This window comes from Bombina bombina, chromosome 7 (genome assembly GCF_027579735.1).
Source record: "Bombina bombina isolate aBomBom1 chromosome 7, aBomBom1.pri, whole genome shotgun sequence".
Classification (NCBI taxonomy): Eukaryota; Metazoa; Chordata; class Amphibia; order Anura; family Bombinatoridae; genus Bombina; species Bombina bombina.
Window position 1 is genome coordinate 382,532,569 of NC_069505.1, and position 21,160 is coordinate 382,553,728.

At 40.0% G+C, this 21,160-nt stretch overlaps 1 protein-coding gene across 1 annotated transcript in view; it reads right to left on the reverse strand.

Annotated features, from left to right (window-relative positions):
- The window catches only part of DOCK3 (dedicator of cytokinesis 3), a 924,676-nt gene that overhangs the window by 40,430 nt on the left and 863,086 nt on the right, over positions 1–21,160 (reverse strand). The window contains exons 50-52 of the mRNA XM_053721106.1: positions 13,592–13,679; positions 12,322–12,441; positions 7,979–8,061 (exon numbers count right to left, since the gene is read on the reverse strand). Coding sequence (XP_053577081.1) covers positions 7,979–8,061; positions 12,322–12,441; positions 13,592–13,679 — 291 coding nt within the window. The remainder of the gene's footprint in view (positions 1–7,978; positions 8,062–12,321; positions 12,442–13,591; positions 13,680–21,160) is intronic.

Sequence of the window (21,160 nt, forward strand, 5' to 3'; positions counted from 1 at the left end):
GGCCTCTGTTGAACAGATTTGCAAGGCTGCAACTTGGTCTTCGCTTCATACTTTTTCCAAATTTTACAAATTTGACACTTTTGCTTCATCGGAGGCTATTTTTGGGAGAAAGGTTCTTCAGGCAGTGGTTCCTTCTGTATAAAGAGCCTGCCTATCCCTCCCGTCATCCGTGTACTTTTGCTTTGGTATTGGTATCCCAGAAGTAATGATGACCCGTGGACTGATCACACTTAACAGAAGAAAACATAATTTATGCTTACCTGATAAATTCCTTTCTTCTGTAGTGTGATCAGTCCACGGCCCGCCCTGTTTTTAAGGCAGGTAAATATTTTTTAATTTATACTCCAGTCACCACTTCACCCTTGGCTTTTCCTTTCTCGTTGGTCCTTGGTCGAATGACTGGGAGTGACGTAGAGGGGAGGAGCTATATGCAGCTCTGCTGGGTGAATCCTCTTGCACTTCCTGTTGGGGAGGAGTAATATCCCAGAAGTAATGATGACCCGTGGACTGATCACACTACAGAAGAAAGGAATTTATCAGGTAAGCATAAATTATGTTTTCAGCGTAAAAACAGAAACGCAGTCATGTCAGTACAGCTATACCGCAAGCATTTTAGCCTGTAACGCAACGTCAATCCCGCACTCAAAAAAATTACGTTTTTGCATGGGATTTCACTAGCCGGTATTACAAGTTGTGTGGTGAGGCTAAAATGCTTGTGTTCCAGCCTATACCGACACAATCCATTCTGCTATCTAAGAGCAGTAGTTATGAGTTTTGCGCCACAAAAATGTTTACAAAACTCATAACTAAACTTACAAAGTACACTAACACCCATAAACTACCTATTAACCCCTAAACTGAGGCCCTCCCGCATCGCAAACACTATTTAAAACGTATTAACCCCTAAACCGACAGCCCCCCACATCGCAAAAAAATAAATTAAACTATTAACCCCTAAACCTAAAAAACCCTTAACTTTATATTAAAGTTACAATATCCCTATCTTTAAATAAATAAAAACTTACCTGTGAAATTAAAAAAAAAACTAAGTTTAAACTAACAATTAACCTGACATAACTATTATACTAAACTATTATACTAAAATTCAAATAACTACAAATTAAAAAAACTAAATTACACATTAAAAAAAATCTAACACTATTAAAAAAAAATTAAGACTAAAATTACAAAAAATAAAAAATACTAAATTATGAAAAATAACAAACGAAATTATCAAAAATAAAAACAATTACACCTAATCTAATAACCCTATAAAAATAAAAAGCCCCCCAAAATAAAAATAAAACCCTAGCCTACAATAAACTCTTATCAGCTCTTTTACCTGTAAAATAAATACAAAGACCCCCCAACAGTAATACCCACCAACCAACCCCCAAAATAAAAAACCTAACTCTAACAAAAACCTAAGCTACCCATTGCCCTGAAAAGGGCATTAGTATGGGCATTGCCCTTAAAATGGAATTCAGCTTTTTTACATTGCCCTGAAAAGGGCATTCAGCTCTTTTACATAAAGCCCAAACCCTAATCTAAAAAAAAAAAAACACCCTAAAAGATTTTAAAGATTTCTCGCCGCCTGGATGTCTGGATTTCAGAAACTGTGAGTGGATCTTCGAGGGTTAGTGTTAGTTTTTTTTTAAATCTTTTTGGGTGTTTTTTTTCTTCTTTGGAGTTGACCCCTTTAAGATGAGCAAACAGAGAATGTAAGTATGTAGGTAGGTCTTTAGGGAGCACCGACTCAGGTGCCCCCCGGATGCATAGATTCTTTCTTCTGCTCCTATTTTCTAGGTCCTCTATTTTATCATTTAGAGAATCTATAGCAGAGGTAGACGATTCCACTTGTGATCGTAACTTATCAAAGCCATCTCTCATGTTATCATTTCCATCCTCTAGGGCATAAACTCTGAATCCAGGAGTGTTTATATCTTGCTTTAACTCCTCTCTAATACATGCTCGAACTATATCCGCCACATCTTGTTTGGAAGGCAGAATAGACAAAACTATTGACGGAATCTGAACCATTTCTTGTGCTGGCGTTTCTGGAGTGGAGAGGTGTTCAGGAGAAGAAGATATCCCACGTATAGGGGTCTGAGGAGTGGACATAGAAGTGTTATCCGTAGGATTAAAAAAAGATGCCACTGATTGGCCTTTAGATGGTACAGTTTTGGGCAGTCTGTCCATTTTAGCGGTTCTTTTTGAAGCCATCTTGTGATTTATAGAGACAGACGTAAATGTGTTGAAAGCGGATCTTGTAAGGAGATGCTTATGGTGCAGGAGCAACATATTAAAACATGTAGATATCCCTATGGGTAAGGGAATAGGTTACCAGCTTTGATTTATATGAAGGTCTCAGGATGCATGCCACAACAGAGGGTCCAATAATGTGTATGCGTGGCCTTAATCTAGCAGGGTTAAACACAAGGCTATCCAATGTGAGCAAGTAAGCTTTGCAGTTGCCTGACTTGCCTTAGTGTTTAGGGGGAAGAAGAGTTAAATCTTGAATTAGGGCTTATCATGCTTAATCTCCTGCCCCGGTAAAGTGTGGCTATGGTCCCCTGTGCAGCCTGTGTGCCGTAATGTTAAGTCCGTTGCAAGGTTATTTACCAATTTAGGTGTTATTATGAAAGCGCCTTCAGGGTATTTCTTCTGTTGATGCCTTCATGATGTCGGAATTGCCGGTCGAGCCGTTTTAGCCTCAGGGCTTCTGAGCATTGGTGACGTAGCAGCTGCGTGTGTACAAAGGCCCTTTGTGAGCAGACTTTGCTACTGCCGGCAGAGTTACTGATACCGTTGTGTGTAGGATGCGATCCGATGACCCTGGATACTAAGTTATCCCATGGATGGGTGGGATGAAGTGCGTTTTTATTCCGACATATGTGCTGCTTACATGGAGCTAAGGATTTATGCGGCCATCTTAACTGCTACCAGCTCTCCCCCCCCCTTTAAACCTTTTTTTTTTTTATAAATATTTATATGATTATTTTTTATTAGATAGTGTATACAGTATATGAGTGTAACAGTATATTTTAATGTATTTATGGTGTGTTTAGTGCAATTTTTATTTTATCCCGAAGCCTTTGCGGCAGGTCTTCAGTCACGCTACCCCAAAGCACATTGGGGCCTAGTTATCAAGCCGTCAACCTCAAATACGCTGGAATTCCGCAGCGTATTTGTGGCGAGGCTGATACGCCTTAGTTATCAAAGGCTCGAGACCGGCAAAAGTAGAATTTTGTGACGTAAGCTTCGATCCGCCGGACTCAGTCCGACACAGATCGACTACTTTTGCTAGTTATCAAAAAACTAGCAGGTACGCTCGGCACTTTTACGGCCCAGTGTACCTGGTTTTCAAACCGCCACCCCTGTAGGCGGCGGATCCCATAGGAATCAATGGGAGTCTGACCATAGCGAAAGTACAAGTTCGCTGCTGACAGACATCCCATTGATTTCTATGGGAGCTGTCTGCACCTAACACCCTAACATGTACCCCGAGTCTAAACACCACTAATCTGTCCCCCCCTACACCGCCGCAACTAAATAAAGTTATTACCCCCTAAACCGCTGCTCCCGGAGCCCACCGCAAGCTACTCTATACATATTAACCCCTAAACCGCCGCTCCCGGAGCCCACCGCAACTATAATAAATGTATTAACCCCTAAACCGCCGCTCCCTGAACCCGCCGCAACCTATATTAAATGTATTAACCCCTGTCCTGCCCCCCCTACACCGTCGCCACCTATAATAAATTTATTAACCCCTAATCTGCCCCCCCTACACCGTTGCCACCTATAATAAATTTATTAACCCCTATCCTGCCCCCCACTACGCCGCCGCCACTGTAATAAAATTATTAACCCCTAAACCTAAGTCTAACCCTAACCCTTACGCCCCCCTAACTTAAATATTAATTAAATAAATCTAAATAAATTAACTCTTATTAACTAAATGAATCTTATTTAAAACTAAATACTTACCTTTAAAATAAACCCTAATATAGCTACAATATAAATAATAATTATATTCTAGCTATTTTAGGATTTATTTTTATTTTACAGGTACCTTTCAATTTATTTTAACTAGGTACAATAGCTATTAAATAGTTATTAACTATTTAATAGCTCACCTAGCTAAAATAAACTGAAATTTACCTGTAAAATAAATCCTAACCTAAGTTACAATTACACCTAACACTACACTATACTTTAATAAATTATTCCTATTTAAAAATAAATACTTACCTGTAAAATAAACACTAAGATAGCTACAATATAATTAATAATTATATTGTAGCTATTTTAGGATTTATATTTATTTTACAGGTAACTTTGTATTTATTTTAGCTAGTTAGAATAGTTATTAAATAGTTATTAACTATTTAATAACTACCTAGCTAAAAGAAATACAAAATTACCTGTAAAATAAATCCTAACCTAAGTTACAATTAAACCTAATACTACACTATCATTAAATTAATTAAATAAACTACCTACAAATAACTACAATTAAATACAATTACATAAACTAACTAAAGTACAAAAAATAAAAAAGCTAAGTTACAAAAAATAAAAAAAATAAGTTACAAACATGTTAAAAATATTACAACAATTTTAAGCTACTTACACCTAATCTAAGCCCCCTAATAAAATAACAAACCCCCCCAAAATAAAAAAATGCCCTACCCTATTCTAAATTAAATAAAGTTCAAAGCTCTTTTACCTTACCAGCCCTTAAAGGGCCATTTGTGGGGGCATGCCCCAAAGAAAACAGCTCTTTTGCCTGTAAAAGAAAAATACAACCCCCCCCCCAACATTAAAACCCACCACCCACATACCCCTAATCTAACCCAAACCCCCCTTACAAAAACGTAACACTAATCCCCTGAAGATCATCCTACCTTTAGTCGTCTTCACTCAGCCGAGCCACCGATGGAACCGAAGTGGACATCCGGAGCGGAAGAAGTTAATCCTCCAAGCGGCGCTGAAGAAATCTTCCATCCGATGAAGTCATCATCCAGGCGGCGCTGAAGAAAAGTCTTCGATCCGGCCGATGTCATCTTCAAAGAGGCGCTGAAGAGGTCTTCTATCCGGGCGAAGTCATCTTCCAAGCCGGGTCTTGAATCTTCTTTCCGCCGACGCGGAACCTCCTTCTTCACCGACGGACTACGACGAATGAAGGCTCCTTTAAGGGACGTCATCCAAGATGGCGTCCCCTCAATTCCGATTGGCTGATAGGATTCTATCAGCCAATCGGAATTAAGGTAGGAAAATTCTGATTGGCTGATGGAATCAGCCAATCAGATTCAAGTTCAATCCGATTGGCTGATCCAATCAGCCAATCAGATTGAGCTCGCATTCTATTGGCTGATCGGAACATTCCAATCGGAATTGAGGGGACGCCATCTTGGATGACGTCCCTTAAAGGAGCCTTCATTCGTCGTAGTCCGTCGGTGAAGAAGGAGGTTCCGCGTCGGCGGAAGGAAGATTCAAGACCCGGCTTGGAAGATGACTTCGCCCGGATAGAAGACCTCTTCAGCGCCTCTTTGAAGATGACATCGGCCGGATCGAAGACTTTTCTTCAGCGCCGCCTGGATGATGACTTCATCGGATGGAAGATTTCTTCAGCGCCGCTTGGAGGATTAACTTCTTCCGCTCCGGATGTCCACTTCGGTTCCATCGCTGCTCGGCTGAGTGAAGACAAGGTAGGATGATCTTCAGGGGATTAGTGTTAGGTATTTGTAAGGGGGGTTTGGGTTAGATTAGGGGTATGTGGGTGGTGGGTTTTAATGTTGGGGGGGGTTGTATTTTTCTTTTACAGGCAAAAGAGCTGTTTTCTTTGGGGCATGCCCCCACAAATGGCCCTTTTAAGGGCTGGTAAGGTAAAAGAGCTTTGAACTTTATTTAATTTAGAATAGGGTAGGGCATTTTTTTATTTTGGGGGGGTTTGTTATTTTATTAGGGGGCTTAGATTAGGTGTAAGTAGCTTAAAATTGTTGTAATATTTTTAACATGTTTGTAACTTATTTTTTTATTTTTTGTAACTTAGCTTTTTTTATTTTTTGTACTTTAGTTAGTTTATGTAATTGTATTTAATTGTAGTTATTTGTAGGTAGTTTATTTAATTAATTTAATGATAGTGTAGTGTTAGGTTTAATTGTAACTTAGGTTAGGATTTATTTTGCAGGTAATTTTGTATTTCTTTTAGCTAGGTAGTTATTAAATAGTTAATAACTATTTAATAACTATTCTAACTAGCTAAAATAAATACAAAGTTACCTGTAAAATAAATATAAATCCTAAGATAGCTACAATATAATTATTAATTATATTGTAGCTATCTTAGTGTTTATTTTACAGGTAAGTATTTATTTTTAAATAGGAATAATTTATTAAAGTATAGTGTAGTGTTAGGTGTAATTGTAACTTAGGTTAGGATTTATTTTACAGGTAAATTTCAGTTTATTTTAGCTAGGTAAGCTATTAAATAGTTAATAACTATTTAATAGCTATTGTACCTAGTTAAAATAAATTGAAAGGTACCTGTAAAATAAAAATAAATCCTAAGATAGCTAGAATATAATTATTATTTATATTGTAGCTATATTAGGGTTTATTTTATAGGTAAGTATTTAGTTTTAAATAGGATTAACTTAGTTAATAAGAGAAATATTATTTAGATTTATTTAATTAATATTTAAGTTAGGGGGGCGTTAGGGTTAGGGTTAGACTTAGGTTTAGGGGTTAATAATTTTATTACAGTGGCGGCGGCGTAGTGGGGGGCAGGATAGGGGTTAATAAATTTATTATAGGGGCGACGGTGTAGGGGAGGCAGATTAGGGGTTAATAAATTTATTATAGGTGACGACGGTGTAGGGGGGGCAGGATAGGGGTTAATAGGTTTAATATAGGTTGTGGCGGGTTCAGGGAGCGGCGGTTTAGGGGTTAAACTATTTATTTAGTTGCGGAGAGGTGCGGGATCAGCAGGATAGGGGTTAATAACTTTATAATAGAGGGCGACGGTGTAGGGGTGGCAGGATAGGGGTTACTAGGTATACTGTAGGTGGCAGCGGTGTCCAGGAGCGGCGGTTTAGGGGTTAATACATTTATAAGAGTTGCGGCAGGGTCTAGGAGCGGCGGTTTAGGGGTTAATACATTTATAAGAGTTGTGGCGGGGTCTAGGAGCGGCGGTTTAGGGGTTAGTAACTTTATTTAGTTGCGGGGGGCTCCGGGGCGCCGGTATAGGGATAGAACAGTGTAGTTTAGTGTGAGTGCTTAGTGACAGGCTAGCAATAAAGCTGGGAAAAAGCCGAAAAAGCAGCGAGATCGGATGAGTGATAACTGTCACAGTCCGCTGCTCATCGCCCCGCGGCTTTTTGACAGCTTTATTTGATAACTTAGGCGTATTTTTTCAGGTCCGCGGCGGCGAAGGTAGGCGAGCTTAGGCGGGCGTATTGGGCCGGCGAAGCCAGAAAAGTAGACGGCTTGATAACTACCCCCCATTATATTCTATTGAACTTGTGCGGTTGCATTTACTTTCAACTTGTAGTATGAATACAATTTAGCATGGGCTCAATATTCCTATATCGGTCGCGTGCAGATGTTATCTATCTATCTACACCAGGTGAGGTGTGAAAGAGATACATAAGAGGATGCTAAGAAAGATGGAAAAGGTAGGAGGCATAGCGATGAGGAATAAAGGGGAGAGGAAAGGGCTAAGATAAAAGGAAACTGAAACTATTATTATTATTATTCATAAAGTCCCTGCCATATTCTGCAGTACACAAGCAAGGGGGGATAAAGTACATAGCAATTATACATAGTAATACAATCCAGGTGCAGGACAAGACAGAGGACAAGTGAGCGGGGGTCTTTGGGGGCAATGTGGCATGCAGGGAAAAGAAGTAAAAGAGACCAAAAGGAGATACCATCTTTCGTTACACATACATATCATTATAGGGTGACCTACCTTGCGTAAGGATCTTGTGGGCATCGACGGTGCAGCCTCTCCTACAGAGGGATGAAATGCATCAAAGTGCAGTGAGTAAGGACCTACAGAGAGAAACTGGTGTCAGCACTCTCCTGAGATATTAGTGAATAATCCCTCGACTTTTAGTATCAGTGGTCATCTCTGCCTACAGAGTAGTACATGTCTTCTCTGCCCACACTCTAGAACAGGTGCTCTCTGGCCACGCTCTATTTTACTGGTCCCTTCTACTCACACTCTGTCGTACTAGTCATCTCTGCCTACACTCTAGTACTGGTCCTCTGGCCACGGTCTATATTACTGGTCCTCTTTACTCACACTCCTTAGTACTAGTCCTTTCTGCCCACACTTTAGTACTGATCTTCACTAGTCACACTCTGTAGTACTAGTCGTCTATGCCCAAATTCTAATACTGGTCCTCTCTGGCCACGGTCTTTATTACTGGTCTTCTCTACTCACACTCTGTGGTACTAGTCCTCTCTGCCCACACTCTAGTAATGGTCCTCTCTTCCCACATTCTAGTACTGATCTTCTCTAATCACACTCTGTAGTACTAGTCATCCCTGCCCATACTCTAGTACTGGTCCTGTCTGGCCATGCTCTATATTACTGGTCCTCTACCCTCACACGCTGTAGTACTAGTCATCGCTGCCCACACTCTAATACTGGTCATCTCTAGCCACGCTCTGGTACTCATCCTCTCTACTCACAATCTATATTACTGGTGCTCTCTACTGACAATCTATAGTACTATTAATCTCTGCCCAAACTCTAGTACTGGTGCTCTCTGCCCTCACTCTATATTACTGGTCATCTCTACTCACACTCTGCAGTACTAGTCATCTCTGCCCACACTCAAATACTGGTCCTCTCTGGCCATGCTCTATAGTATTGGTCATTTCTTCGCACACTCTGTAGTACTAGTCATCTCTGCCCACACTCTAGAGCTGGTGTTCTCTGCCCTTGCTCTATATTACTGATCCTCTCTACTCACACTCTGTAGTACTAGTAACCTCTGCCCACACTCTAGTACAGGTCCTCTCTGCCCACAATCTATCTTACTGGTACTCTTTACTTACACTCTGTAGTACTAGTACACTCTGCCCACACTCTGGTACTCATCTTCTCTACTCACACTCTGTAGTACTGGTGCTCTCTGCCCTCACTCTATATTACTGGTCATCTCTACTCACACTCTGCAGTACTAGTCATCTCTGCCCACACTCAAATACTCGTCCTCTCTGGCCATGCTCTATAGTATTGGTCCTTTCTTCGCACACTCTGTAGTACTAGTAACCTCTGCCCACACTCTAGTACAGGTCCTCTCTGCCCACAATCTATCTTACTGGTACTCTTTACTTACACTCTGTAGTACTAGTACACTCTGCCCACACTCTGGTACTCATCTTCTCTACTCACACTCTGTAGTACTAGTCATTTCTTCCCATGCTCTAGTACTGGTCCTCTCTGGCCACGCTCTATATTACTGGTCCTCTACACTCACACTCTGTAGTACTAGTCATCTCTTCCCATGCTCTAGTACTGGTCCTCTCTGGCTACGCTCTATATTACTGGTCCTCTAAACTCACACTCTGTAGTACTAGTCATCTCTTCCCATGCTCTAGTACTGGTCCTCTCTAGCCACACTCTATATTACTGGTCCTCTACACTCAAACTCTGTAGTACTAGTCATCTCTTCCCATGCTCTAGTACTGTTCCTCTCTAGCCACACTCTATATTACTGGTCCTCTACACTCACACTCTGTAGTACTAGTCATCTCTTCCCATGCTCTAGTACTGGTCCTCTCTGGCCACACTCTATATTACTGGTTCTTTCTTCACACACTCTGTAGTGCTAGTCATCTCTGCCCACACTCTAGAGCTGGTGCTCTCTGCCCTATTGTAATGTATGCACCGCCTTTAGAGAATTAAGGCAGGGGCTTTATAGTACTGGAGAGAAAATATCACAAGCCAAAAGAGTGTTAGATCATCGGGTAGTTTAGTATTGATTGTCTTACTTGCTTAATATGTGTAAATGCTTCATGTTTCTGTAGCAGAAGCTAACTCACATCTATAGCATTTAGGCCACTGTTTTTCCAACTTGTCCTCATGCCTCCCCAACAGGCAAGGTTTTAAGGATTAACTTGGATGAGAGCAGGTAAAATAACCATGTTTACTAATCAGCTTATTATTTCACCTGTGCGCTAGTTCAGATATCCTCAAAATCTGTCCTGTTAGGGAGGTCTGAGGACAGGTTTTAAAACCAGTGATTTGGGCCCTTAATCCCATTCTCTGTAATATTATTCCCTCCTACTTTCCAAAATATAGAAAATCTTTCTTGTATTGCCTATCAGCAATAACAACAATATTCATACACTTTCTTACTGCCAGAGTATAAATGAACCATAATTTGTCCATAACAGTATCAAACCATTTCAAATGATGGCACACACAGGAATTTTGTTTATCCATGGAGAAAAAAGAAGCACTGTGTGTGTTATAAGTAGGGATAGATAGAGGTTGGATGTAGATTTGGGCTCCAATTTATCAAAGGTCTTGCGGACCTGATCCGACACTGCGGATCAGGTCCGCAAGACCTCGCTAAATGCGGAGAGCAATACGCTCTCCGCATTTAAAGAGCCATAATACCCAAATGTTTAAACACTTGAATGTGATGCAGCATAGCTGTAAAAAGCTGACTAGAAAATATCTCCTGAACATCTCTATGTAAAAAAGAAAGATATTTTACCTCAAAAGTTCCTCAGTAGCCACCTCCCATTGTAAAGGATTTCTAAGCAGCATTTTAGTGTGTCTGTCCTAGGACAGCTTAGGGGATGAGCCTCGTGAACTCTCATATTATTTCACCAATCAGGTAAAGGAAGCTTACTACGAAATCTCATGAGAGTTAAGTCAAATCTCATGAGATCACAGTAAGAGTTCATGACCTCAGCACTGCTGATGCTGATTGGCTGCTGTTTATTTCTTTTTTTTTCTTTTTTTTTTTTTACCTGCAGCTGGGAGCAGGTGAAGTATAAATTTTTACACAGAACTTACTCTGCTGAGCTGAGGAGATTGTGAGGTAAAATATCTTCCTTTTTTACATAGAGATGCTCAGGTGATATTTTCCTGTCAGCTTTTTTACAGTTATACTGCATCAGTTTCAAGTGATTTAGCATATGAGTATTATGTCCCTTTAACATTGCACCAGCAGCTCACAAGAGCTGCTGGTGCAACGCCGCCCCCTGCTGACTCGCGGCCAATCGGCCGCCAGCAGGGAGGTGTCAATCAACCCGATCTTATTCGATTGGGTTGATTTCCGGCGATTCCTGTCCGCCTGCTCAGAGCAGGCGGACAGGGTTATGGAGCAGCGGTCTTTAGACCGCTGCTTCATAAGTTGTGTTTCTGGCGAGTCTGAAGACTCGCCAGAAACACAGCCCTTCAAGCTCGGTACGGAGCTTGATAAATGGGCCTGTTGGAAACCAGAAAAAAAGTATTGGTAGTTTAAATGTAGCCCCTGGACCTTAGGTTGGAAAATCCTAGTCAAACCTTATGACTTTTTTCTTACAGTACCATTTCCCTGAATCTATTCTGAGGCTGGGAGGTTTAGCCTGAATTAGACTGAACTGATGAGGTTTTATATTGGGTTAAGGTGGGTTGGTAAATGTTTTTCAAACTTCCACACTACATTAAAGGGACAACAAACACAACTTATCTGAGGTTTTCAAGTTGACTGATGTCCTTGAATTTTAACCCAGCAAAAAGCCATGTAATGTATTTCCAATGGGAACAGATGGATTGGAATGGGAGGGCCATTATGATATTTCACTCTCAAATAAAGTCTTTAGTATCAGCTCTTCTCTCTTTACATTACATGTTGTTATATGTCATCTATTTCAAACCCAAATCTTGTACTTGATTAGCTCTACCTTCTACTGAATCATATTAATTTTATAGCAAGTCAAATAATATTCAAATAATCATTATTAGAGGAACATTCTATTATCCAATTATCTATTTATTTAGAGCATTTTTTTTTTTTTTTTTAAATTCCCTTATGTGTTTCAGTTTAATTAAAAAAGTCAAAGATTTAGCAAACTTGCACTCCTGGAACACTTCCTGCTTTTACATGGGGATATGGTCAGTGATTGGAGCATACATATGTATGCCGGGCTCCTGATTGGTTCACTAGCGGTATTCTGATTTGGAGTGGAACAAGAGCACAACCTTGATTATTTATTTAACCCCTTTACAGAATATTGTCTTTTACACTAATGTACCAGGAAAATAATCTTCTAAAGGTCTCACATTTTAGCACAGATACTAACCCTGTGTCAGGCCCCTGTGGATCCCCGTCGGAGTAAGGACGCTTCCAACATGAGACGCCAGGAAGGGGAGAGGTTCTCTGGTCCCACTGTCCAAACTCCAACTGCTGGGAGCTGCAAGCACTAAACAGCAACAATATGAGGATCAGTAACAATGTCAGATAAATAGGAATAGTGATAAGGACAACAATAATATCAGAGAGGCACTAGCCTAGATTCATTAAAAGGAAAGTAGAGTCCAATTTAAACCTTCATGATTCAGGTAGAGTAAGCAGTTGTACACAACGTTCCAATTTACTTCTATTACCACATTTACTTTGTTCTCTTGATATCCTTTGAAGAGTAAACCTAGCTCTATTATCAAACGTTCTTCGTTTTCTTGTTATCCTTTGTTGAAAAGCTGGAAGGTAAGCTTAGGAGCGTGCACGTGTCTGCAGTACTATATGGCAGCAGTTTTGCAAGAATGTTATCCATTAGCAAGAGCACTAAATGGCAGCACTATTTCCTGTCATGTAGTTCTCCCGGCATGTGCATGCTATCTATCTAGATATCTATTCAACAATGATAAAATAACATTAGAACAAAGCAAATTTGATAATAGAAGTAAATAGGAAACGTTTTTTAAAAAACTGTATTCTCTATCTAAACCATGAAAGACAACATTTGGCTTTCATGTCCCTTTAAGTTTCATTTTGGCTTTACTGTCTCTTTAAGGACTCAAAGATCTCCTCAATCCTATAGGAGGGCAGACTAGTTGGAGACTACATTAGTTTGGACAAGATTAGAGTGATGATGGAGTCATGAATGGTGTGATCGGGAAGTGGTTGAATGGAGAAATGACATCTAAGAGAGAATATAACGGTTACATCTGCAATGTTCCGAAGCTAAGTAACTCATAATAGGCTAATGAATTATTAATATGATTGTAATACATGCACTATAAACACTATTATTATTATACTGCATTCTTGTTTGGACCTCCAGTTTTGTCAATAACAGTGAAAGAGTGAACCCCTATTCTCCAGATGTCACAATACTCATTACCTTGTTTTAATATATGTTTTCCATGAAAAGTAATCTGGTTTCACAGAATTCTGGTGTTCTCCTTTTATTTAGCACTATTCAGTACACTTGGCACTCTCCCTCATGCTAAACACCTCCTAAAGCTCCATATTATCTTCTTATAACACATTCTATAAAACATCCCACCGTATCATTTTCCCATTGTTCCATATAACCCTCTCTTTTGTTCTCATGACATTTGGGTTCTTACCTTTCTCTGCCACCGAGAGGTTAGGGTCACTACACGGCTTACACTGACCCAGGACTTGCTGTAACAGTGCGCGAGGATACACACAGCGCTGCACGGTCAACATGGAGGTAGAAGATCAGATGACGCCACAAGATGATATAAATGTTCAGCCAAGAGGGAACAAGACGTGTGTGGGTGTGGGGGGGGGGGGTAAAATAAGGAAGAAAACAGAAAAAAAGGGTTCAACTGTCAGTAGTTAATTCTTATGTGATTACAGGACGACTGTGTGGTGAGAGACATATTGTCCTAAACACCTGCACCAATATTTTCTAAAATTGTAAGTTAATCTGGCATTACTCATGGTGTAGAATCAAGTAAAGGTTCTCCATATTACAGAATTTGGCATTATGCACAGTATGTAATGTTATAGTGGCCTGTCACTTAAAGGACGTCAGTGCAATAATAAATGTGTGTCCTTTACATAATGCTGTACCCTGTTACAGTGTTTAATTATTGCCATATTGCTATCCTGTAAAATTGTGGTTAACCCCACAAAGGACTAGATTTCGAGTGTCACGCTGTTGAGCGGGTACAAAAATTTAGATCATCGCGGGTATTTGCGCATGTCGGAAGTAGCGTATATTACAGGTTTAAAGTAAACGTGTTCCCTCGAGTGCAATTAAATATAACGCACATCAGGATATCATTACTTTAGAGCTCTGGTTAACTGTTACGTTCAACTAAAAAGTTGCACAGAAAACTTCAAAAATACACTTAAAAATTACACTCATAACACTATCTAATAAAAAACATAATTTATGCTTACCTGATAAATTTATTTCTCTTGTAGTGTATCCAGTCCACGGATCATCCATTACTTATGGGATATTCTCCTTCCCAACAGGAAGTTGCAAGAGGATCACCCACAGCAGAGCTGCTATATAGCTCCTCCCCTAACTGCCATATCCAGTCATTCGACCGAAACAAACAGAGAAAGGAGAAACCATAGGGTGCAGTGGTGACTGTAGTTTAATTAAATTTTAGACCTGCCTTAAAATGACAGGGCGGGCCGTGGACTGGATACACTACAAGAGAAATAAATTTATCAGGTAAGCATAAATTATGTTTTCTCTTGTTAAGTGTATCCAGTCCACGGATCATCCATTACTTATGGGATACCAATACCAAAGCTAAAGTACACGGATGATGGGAGGGACAAGGCAGGGATTAAGCGGAAGGAACCACTGCCTGAAGAACCTTTCTCCCAAAAACAGCCTCCGAAGAAGCAAAAGTATCAAATTTGTAAAATTTTGAAAAAGTGTGAAGCGAAGACCAAGTCGCGGCCTTGCAAATCTGTTCAACAGAGGCCTCATTTTTAAAGGCCCAGGTGGAAGCCACAGCTCTAGTAGAATGAGATGTAATTCTTTCAGGGGGCTGCTGTCCAGCAGTCTCATAGGCTAGGCGTATAATAATCCGAAGCCAAAAGGAAAGAGAGGTTGCCGAAGCTTTTTGACCTCTCCTCTGTCCAGAATAAACGACAAACAGGGAAAATGTTTGACAAAAATCTTTAGTAGCTTGTAAGTAAAACTTCAAGGCACGGACTACGTCCAGATTATGTAAAAGATGTTCCTTCTTTGAAGAAGGATTAGGACACAATGATGGAACAACAATCTCTTGATTGATATTCTTGTTAGAAACCACCTTAGGTAAAAACCCAGGTTTGGTACGCAGAACTACCTTATCTGCATGACAAATCAGATAAGGAGAATCACATTGTAAGGCAGATAGCTCAGAGACTCTCCGAGCCGAGGAAATAGCCATCAAAAACAGAACTTTCCAAGATAAAAGCTTAATATCAATGGAATGAAGGGGTTCAAACGGAACTCCTTGAAGAACTTTAAGAACCAAGTTTAAGCTCCATGGGGGAGCAACAGGTTTAAACACAGGCTTAATTCTAACCAAAGCCTGACAAAATGCCTGGACGTCTGGAACTTCTGCCAGACGCTTGTGCAAAAGAATAGACAGAGCAGAAATCTGTCCCTTTAAGGAATTAGCTGATAATCCTTTGTCCAAACCCTCTTGGAGAAAGGACAATATCCTAGGAATCCTAACCTTACTCCATGAGTAATTCTTGGATTCACACCAGTAAAGATATGTACACCATATCTTGTGATAGATTTTCCTGGTAACAGGCTTTCGTGCCTGTATTAAGGTATCAATGACTGACTCGGAGAAGCCACGCTTCGATAGAATCAAGCGTTCAATCTCCATGCAGTCAGTCTCAGAGAAATTAGATTTGGATGATTGAAAGGACCTTGTATTAGAAGGTCCTGTCTTAGAGGCAGAGTCCATGGTGGAAAGGATGACATGTCCACTAGGTCTGCATACCAGGTCCTGCGTTGCCATGCAGGAGCTATTAGAATCACTGATGCTCTCTCCTGTTTGATTTTGGCAATCAGTTGAGGGAGCAGAGGAAACGGTGGAAACACATAAGCCAGGTTGAAGAACCAAGGCGCTGCTAGAGCATCTATCAGCGTCGCTTCTGGGTCCCTGGACCTGGATCCGTAACAAGGAAGCTTGGCGTTCTGGCGAGACGCCATGAGATCCAACTCTGGTTTGCCCCAACGATGAATCAATTGAGCAAACACCTCCGGATGGAGTTCCCACTCCCCCGGGTGAAAAGTCTGACGACTTAGAAAATCCGCCTCCCAGTTCTCCAAGCCTGGTATATGGATTGCTGACAGGTGGCAAGAGTGAGTCTGCCCAGCGAATTATTTTTGAGACTTCAAACATCGCTAGGGAACTCCTGGTTCCCCATTGATGGTTGATGTAAGCCACAGTCGTGATATTGTCCGACTGAAATCTGATGAACCTCAGTGTTGCTAACTGAGGCCAAGCCAGAAGAGCATTGAATATTGCTCTTAATTCCAGAATATTTATCGGAAGGAGTTTCTCCTCCTGAGTCCACGATCCCTGTGCCTTCAGGGAGTTCCAGACTGCACCCCAACCTAGAAGGCTGGCATCTGTTGTTACAATTGTCCAATCTGGCCTGCGAAAGGTCATACCCTCGGACAGGTGGACCCGAGACAACCACCAGAGAAGAGAATCTCTGGTCTCTTGATCCAGATTTAGCAGAGGGGACAAATCTGTGTAATCCCCATTCCACTGACTTAGCATGCATAATTGCAGCGGTCTGAGATGTAGGCGCGCAAATGGCACTATGTCCATTGCCGCTACCATTAAGCCGATCACCTCCATACACTGAGCCACCGAAGGGCGCGGAAAGGAATGAAGAATACGGCAAGCATTTAGAAGCTTTGATAACCTGGACTCCGTCAGGTAAATTTTCATCTCTACAGAATCTATAAGAGTCCCTAAGAAGGAGACTCTTGTGAGTGGGGATAGAGAACTCTTTTCCTCGTTCACTTTCCACCTGTGCGATCTCAGAAATGCCAGAACTATCTCTGTATGAGAATTGGCAAATTGAAAGCTTGACACCTGTATCAGGATGTCGTCTAGATACGGAGCCACCGCTATGCCTCGCGGTCTTAGAACCGCCAGAAGTGAGCCCAGAACCTTCGTAAAGATTCTCGGGGCTGTAGCCAACCCGAAGGGAAGAGCTACAAATTGGTAATGCCTGTCTAGAAAAGCAAACCTTAGGAACCGATGATGATCTTTGTGAATCGGTATGTGAAGGTAGGCATCCTTTAAGTCCACTGTGGTCATGTACTGACCCTCTTGGATCATGGGTAGGATGGTCCGAATAGTTTCCATTTTGAAAGATGGAACTCTGAGGAATTTGTTTAAGATCTTTAGATCCAAAATTGGTCTGAAGGTTCCCTCTTTTTTGGGAACCACAAACAGATTTGAATAAAAACCCTGTCCTTGTTCCGTCCGCGGAACTGGATGGATCACTCCCATTACTAGGAGGTCTTGCACACAGCGTAGGAATGCCTCTTTCTTTATCTGATTTGCAGATAACCTTGAAAGATGAAATCTCCCTTGTGGAGGGGAAGCTTTCAAGTCCAGAAGATATCCCTGAGATATGATCTCCAATGCCCAGGGATCCTGAACATCTCTTGCCCACGCCTGGGCGAAGAGAAAAAGTCTGCCCCCTACTAGATCCGTCGCCGGATAGGGGGCCGTTCCTTCATGCTGTCTTAGAGGCAGCAGCAGGCTTTCTGGCCTGCTTGCCTTTGTTCCAGGACTGGTTAGTTTCCCAGGCTTGCTTAGATTGAGCAAAAGTTCCCTCTTGTCTTGAAGCGGAGGAAGTTGATGCTGCACCTGTCCCTAGAAAAATATTAACTGCACATACCTTATTGCAGGAAAACCTGCACGCCATTCCCTCTCTGAAGTTACCTCACTCCTCAGAATATGTGAGAACAGCCATGGATCTTAGTTACTTCTGCTAAGATCATAGAAAATGCAGGCAGATTCTTCTTCTAAATACTGCCTGAGATAAACAGCACACTCCGGTACCATTTAAAAATAACAAACTTTTGATTGAAGAAATAAACTAAGTATAAACACCACTCTCCTCTTACGACCTCCATCTTTGTTGAGGGTTGCAAGAGAATGACTGGATATGGCAGGGGCATAGGGGAGGAGCTATATAGCAGCTCTGCTGTGGGTGATCCTCTTGCAACTTCCTGTTGGGAAGGAGAATATCCCATAAGTAATGGATGATCCATGGACTGGAAACACACAACAAGAGAAATTATTTAAAAAAAAAATGCAATAAAAAGTTATAAGGGCTCAAAGATATGAAGTCTGAGTTGTTAGAAAAAAAAGGCTGCAAAGGGGTTTAAGAAAGAGAGCGATACATGCATATAAACATCTAAATATATATATATATGTGTGTGTGTGTGTGTGTTTATATGTGTACATATGTATTAATATGTGTATATAATTATTTACAGACATAAATACACACATAAATACATATGTGTATATATATATATGTATATACAGTATATAAGTGCATTGGAGCCCTTTACAGTCAAGTAGCAGAAAACATGAAACATCATATTTATGCAATACTAAATTTTAATAAAGTGTTTAACTATGTATTTAATGTAAATATTACACTTTCCACTATTTTTCACATACAGTAAGGCAGTAAGTTCTATGTATTTATAAATACATATCTATATATAGGTATAGATAGATATTTTACACAAAAAAAAATCAAATATATATAGAAATATGTATTTAAGAATAAATAGAACATATTCTTTTATGTGTAGAATATTGGATTGTGAAATATTAATATTTCTTTTCAGGTTAGCGCAACTTGTTGGGTGTTTTTTTCTTACTTGTCATGCTCCATTTAAGTCTAAGGGGGAACCAGTGAACGTAGTCGCAATATTCTAACTTCAGCATTTCACAAAAAAGCCAAAGTCTAGCGAAGCTTACGCTTGTGAGGGAATGCTAAATAGCGCTCCAGTCTTAATCTAACCCAAAGTGTTAAACAGTTATGCATATTTTTATAAGACGTCACAATGTATTGTGGTTCATGTGCTGGACAGGGCTGGTGATTGGACACTACACATAAATTCCACTCCTGATTGGCCCATTTCCTACAGAGGAGTGGCAACAGAATGTAGCTAAATTATTAAACTCTTAATGATAGGAAAGTATTAGCACAATAATACAACTGTGAAACACTTTAGTGCATTTTTTTACTATTATGTCAATTTAAGAACACAGAGCAAGGCTTGTGCCCATTAATCTTCATGGGCAACACATGAACTTAGACCTGACAGAAAAGAAGCCGCAACAGCCCACTAACCATATACAGAAGGAGGTTTGTAAAACCAGATAACTTTATTACAAATGTACAACCAATAGCGTCCGACGCGTTTCACATCTGCACTGTGTGTTGGTAAAAGGGTCTCAGACCTCCTAGCTGTCCTTTTGTGCCAGCCATTTGTCCCTAATTTCTGGATTTCCCTTAGCCCTATAAAGTTATTAGACACACCCACTGACCAACCAGACACACCCATCAACTGCCCACAATCCCAACCACTAACCACAAGCAACCCCCCATCCTGACGTAACCTCGCCCACATAATGGGAATGGGCCCCTCTTATCCTTCTGAGTCCCAGATACCTGCTTACAAACTTGGGAGGTATAGGCTCTACTTGTGCATAATAGGCTCTCCATTAAACAGAATGGTACATACTGTATGTAGGTTTGCGCTTGATCCTTAACAGCCACTAATAAATTATGGAAGATGCATCCAAAAAAGATAATTATATTAATATATCATTAATAAAATGTGAGATCTATTTAAATGGGGACTGTGCATTTAAACACGATAAAAAAAAAAATTGCCTGAGAAAATGTTAAAGTAACGCAGAAATTAAAAATGAAACTATTTGGAATTAAAGGGACATTATACACTCATTTTTTCTTTGCATAAATGTTTTGTAGATGATCTATTTATATAGCCCATAAAGTGGTTTTTTTTTTAAATAAATGTATAGTTTTGCTTATTTTTAAATAACATTGCTCTGATTTTCAGACTCCTAACCAAGCCCCAAAGTTTTATGTGAATACCGTCAGCTACCTACTCCAGTTTGCTCCTGTTTGTGTAAAGGGTCTTTTCATATGCAAAAGAAGGGGGAGGGGGGAGTGTCTTATTTCCCACTTGCAGTGGGCTTTCCAGCTACCTTTTCAACAGAGCTAAACTGACAGCTTCTAAGTAAGTTTTTAAACAGTTTTATACTGGATTTTTATATCAGTATCTGTGCATCTTATTCTTTATAGTAGTGTCTTTTACATGCAGTTATATGAAAATTAGTGTATACTGTCTCTTTAAGGACAGATTATCTGAAATTCTCCCAAAGGGACATGAAAAGTCGTGCTAAGACTTGCAGGGGCTGCCCTCAGGGTATTCGCTAAAAAGAGGCTGTGAGCTGCAAGATTCCTCTCATAGAGCTAGATTACAGGTCGCGTTCTTTCGCTCACTGCGCTAAAAGTAAACTTTTAACACGGGCGGATTAGCATGCATATTGCAAGTTGAAAGTAAAAAGTAAGAGCATGAGCGAAAGTCTGATGCACGCTAGCTTCAGAACTTCGGATATCCCGACCCCTTTAACTTCTTCCATAAACTTCAATGGGAAGCGCTAACCCTACAAACGCATTAGACCTAGAGCGCTAAAGGTAGTTATAAATATTTTACATTCCAATGTTCTTCATATGGAAGAAAATGGTATTTTTATTTTTAAATATTTATATATATATATATATATATATATATATACTGATGTATAAATATATATATACCGATGTATAAATATAAATTTAAAAATAACATTTTCTTCCATGTGAAGAACATTGAAATGTAAAGTATTTATATTAAAAATACAATAAAACACATTAAAATGATTCAAATTGATAAAAAATGTAAATGTCATGTTTTAAGGTATTTAGCTGGAAAGGGCTCAAAAGTGTATGTGTATGTATGTATATATATATATATATATATACACACACACATACGTGTATATATGTGTTTGTATGTGTATATATGTATGTATATACATATTTACACATATAAGCACATCTATACACATTTCTACACA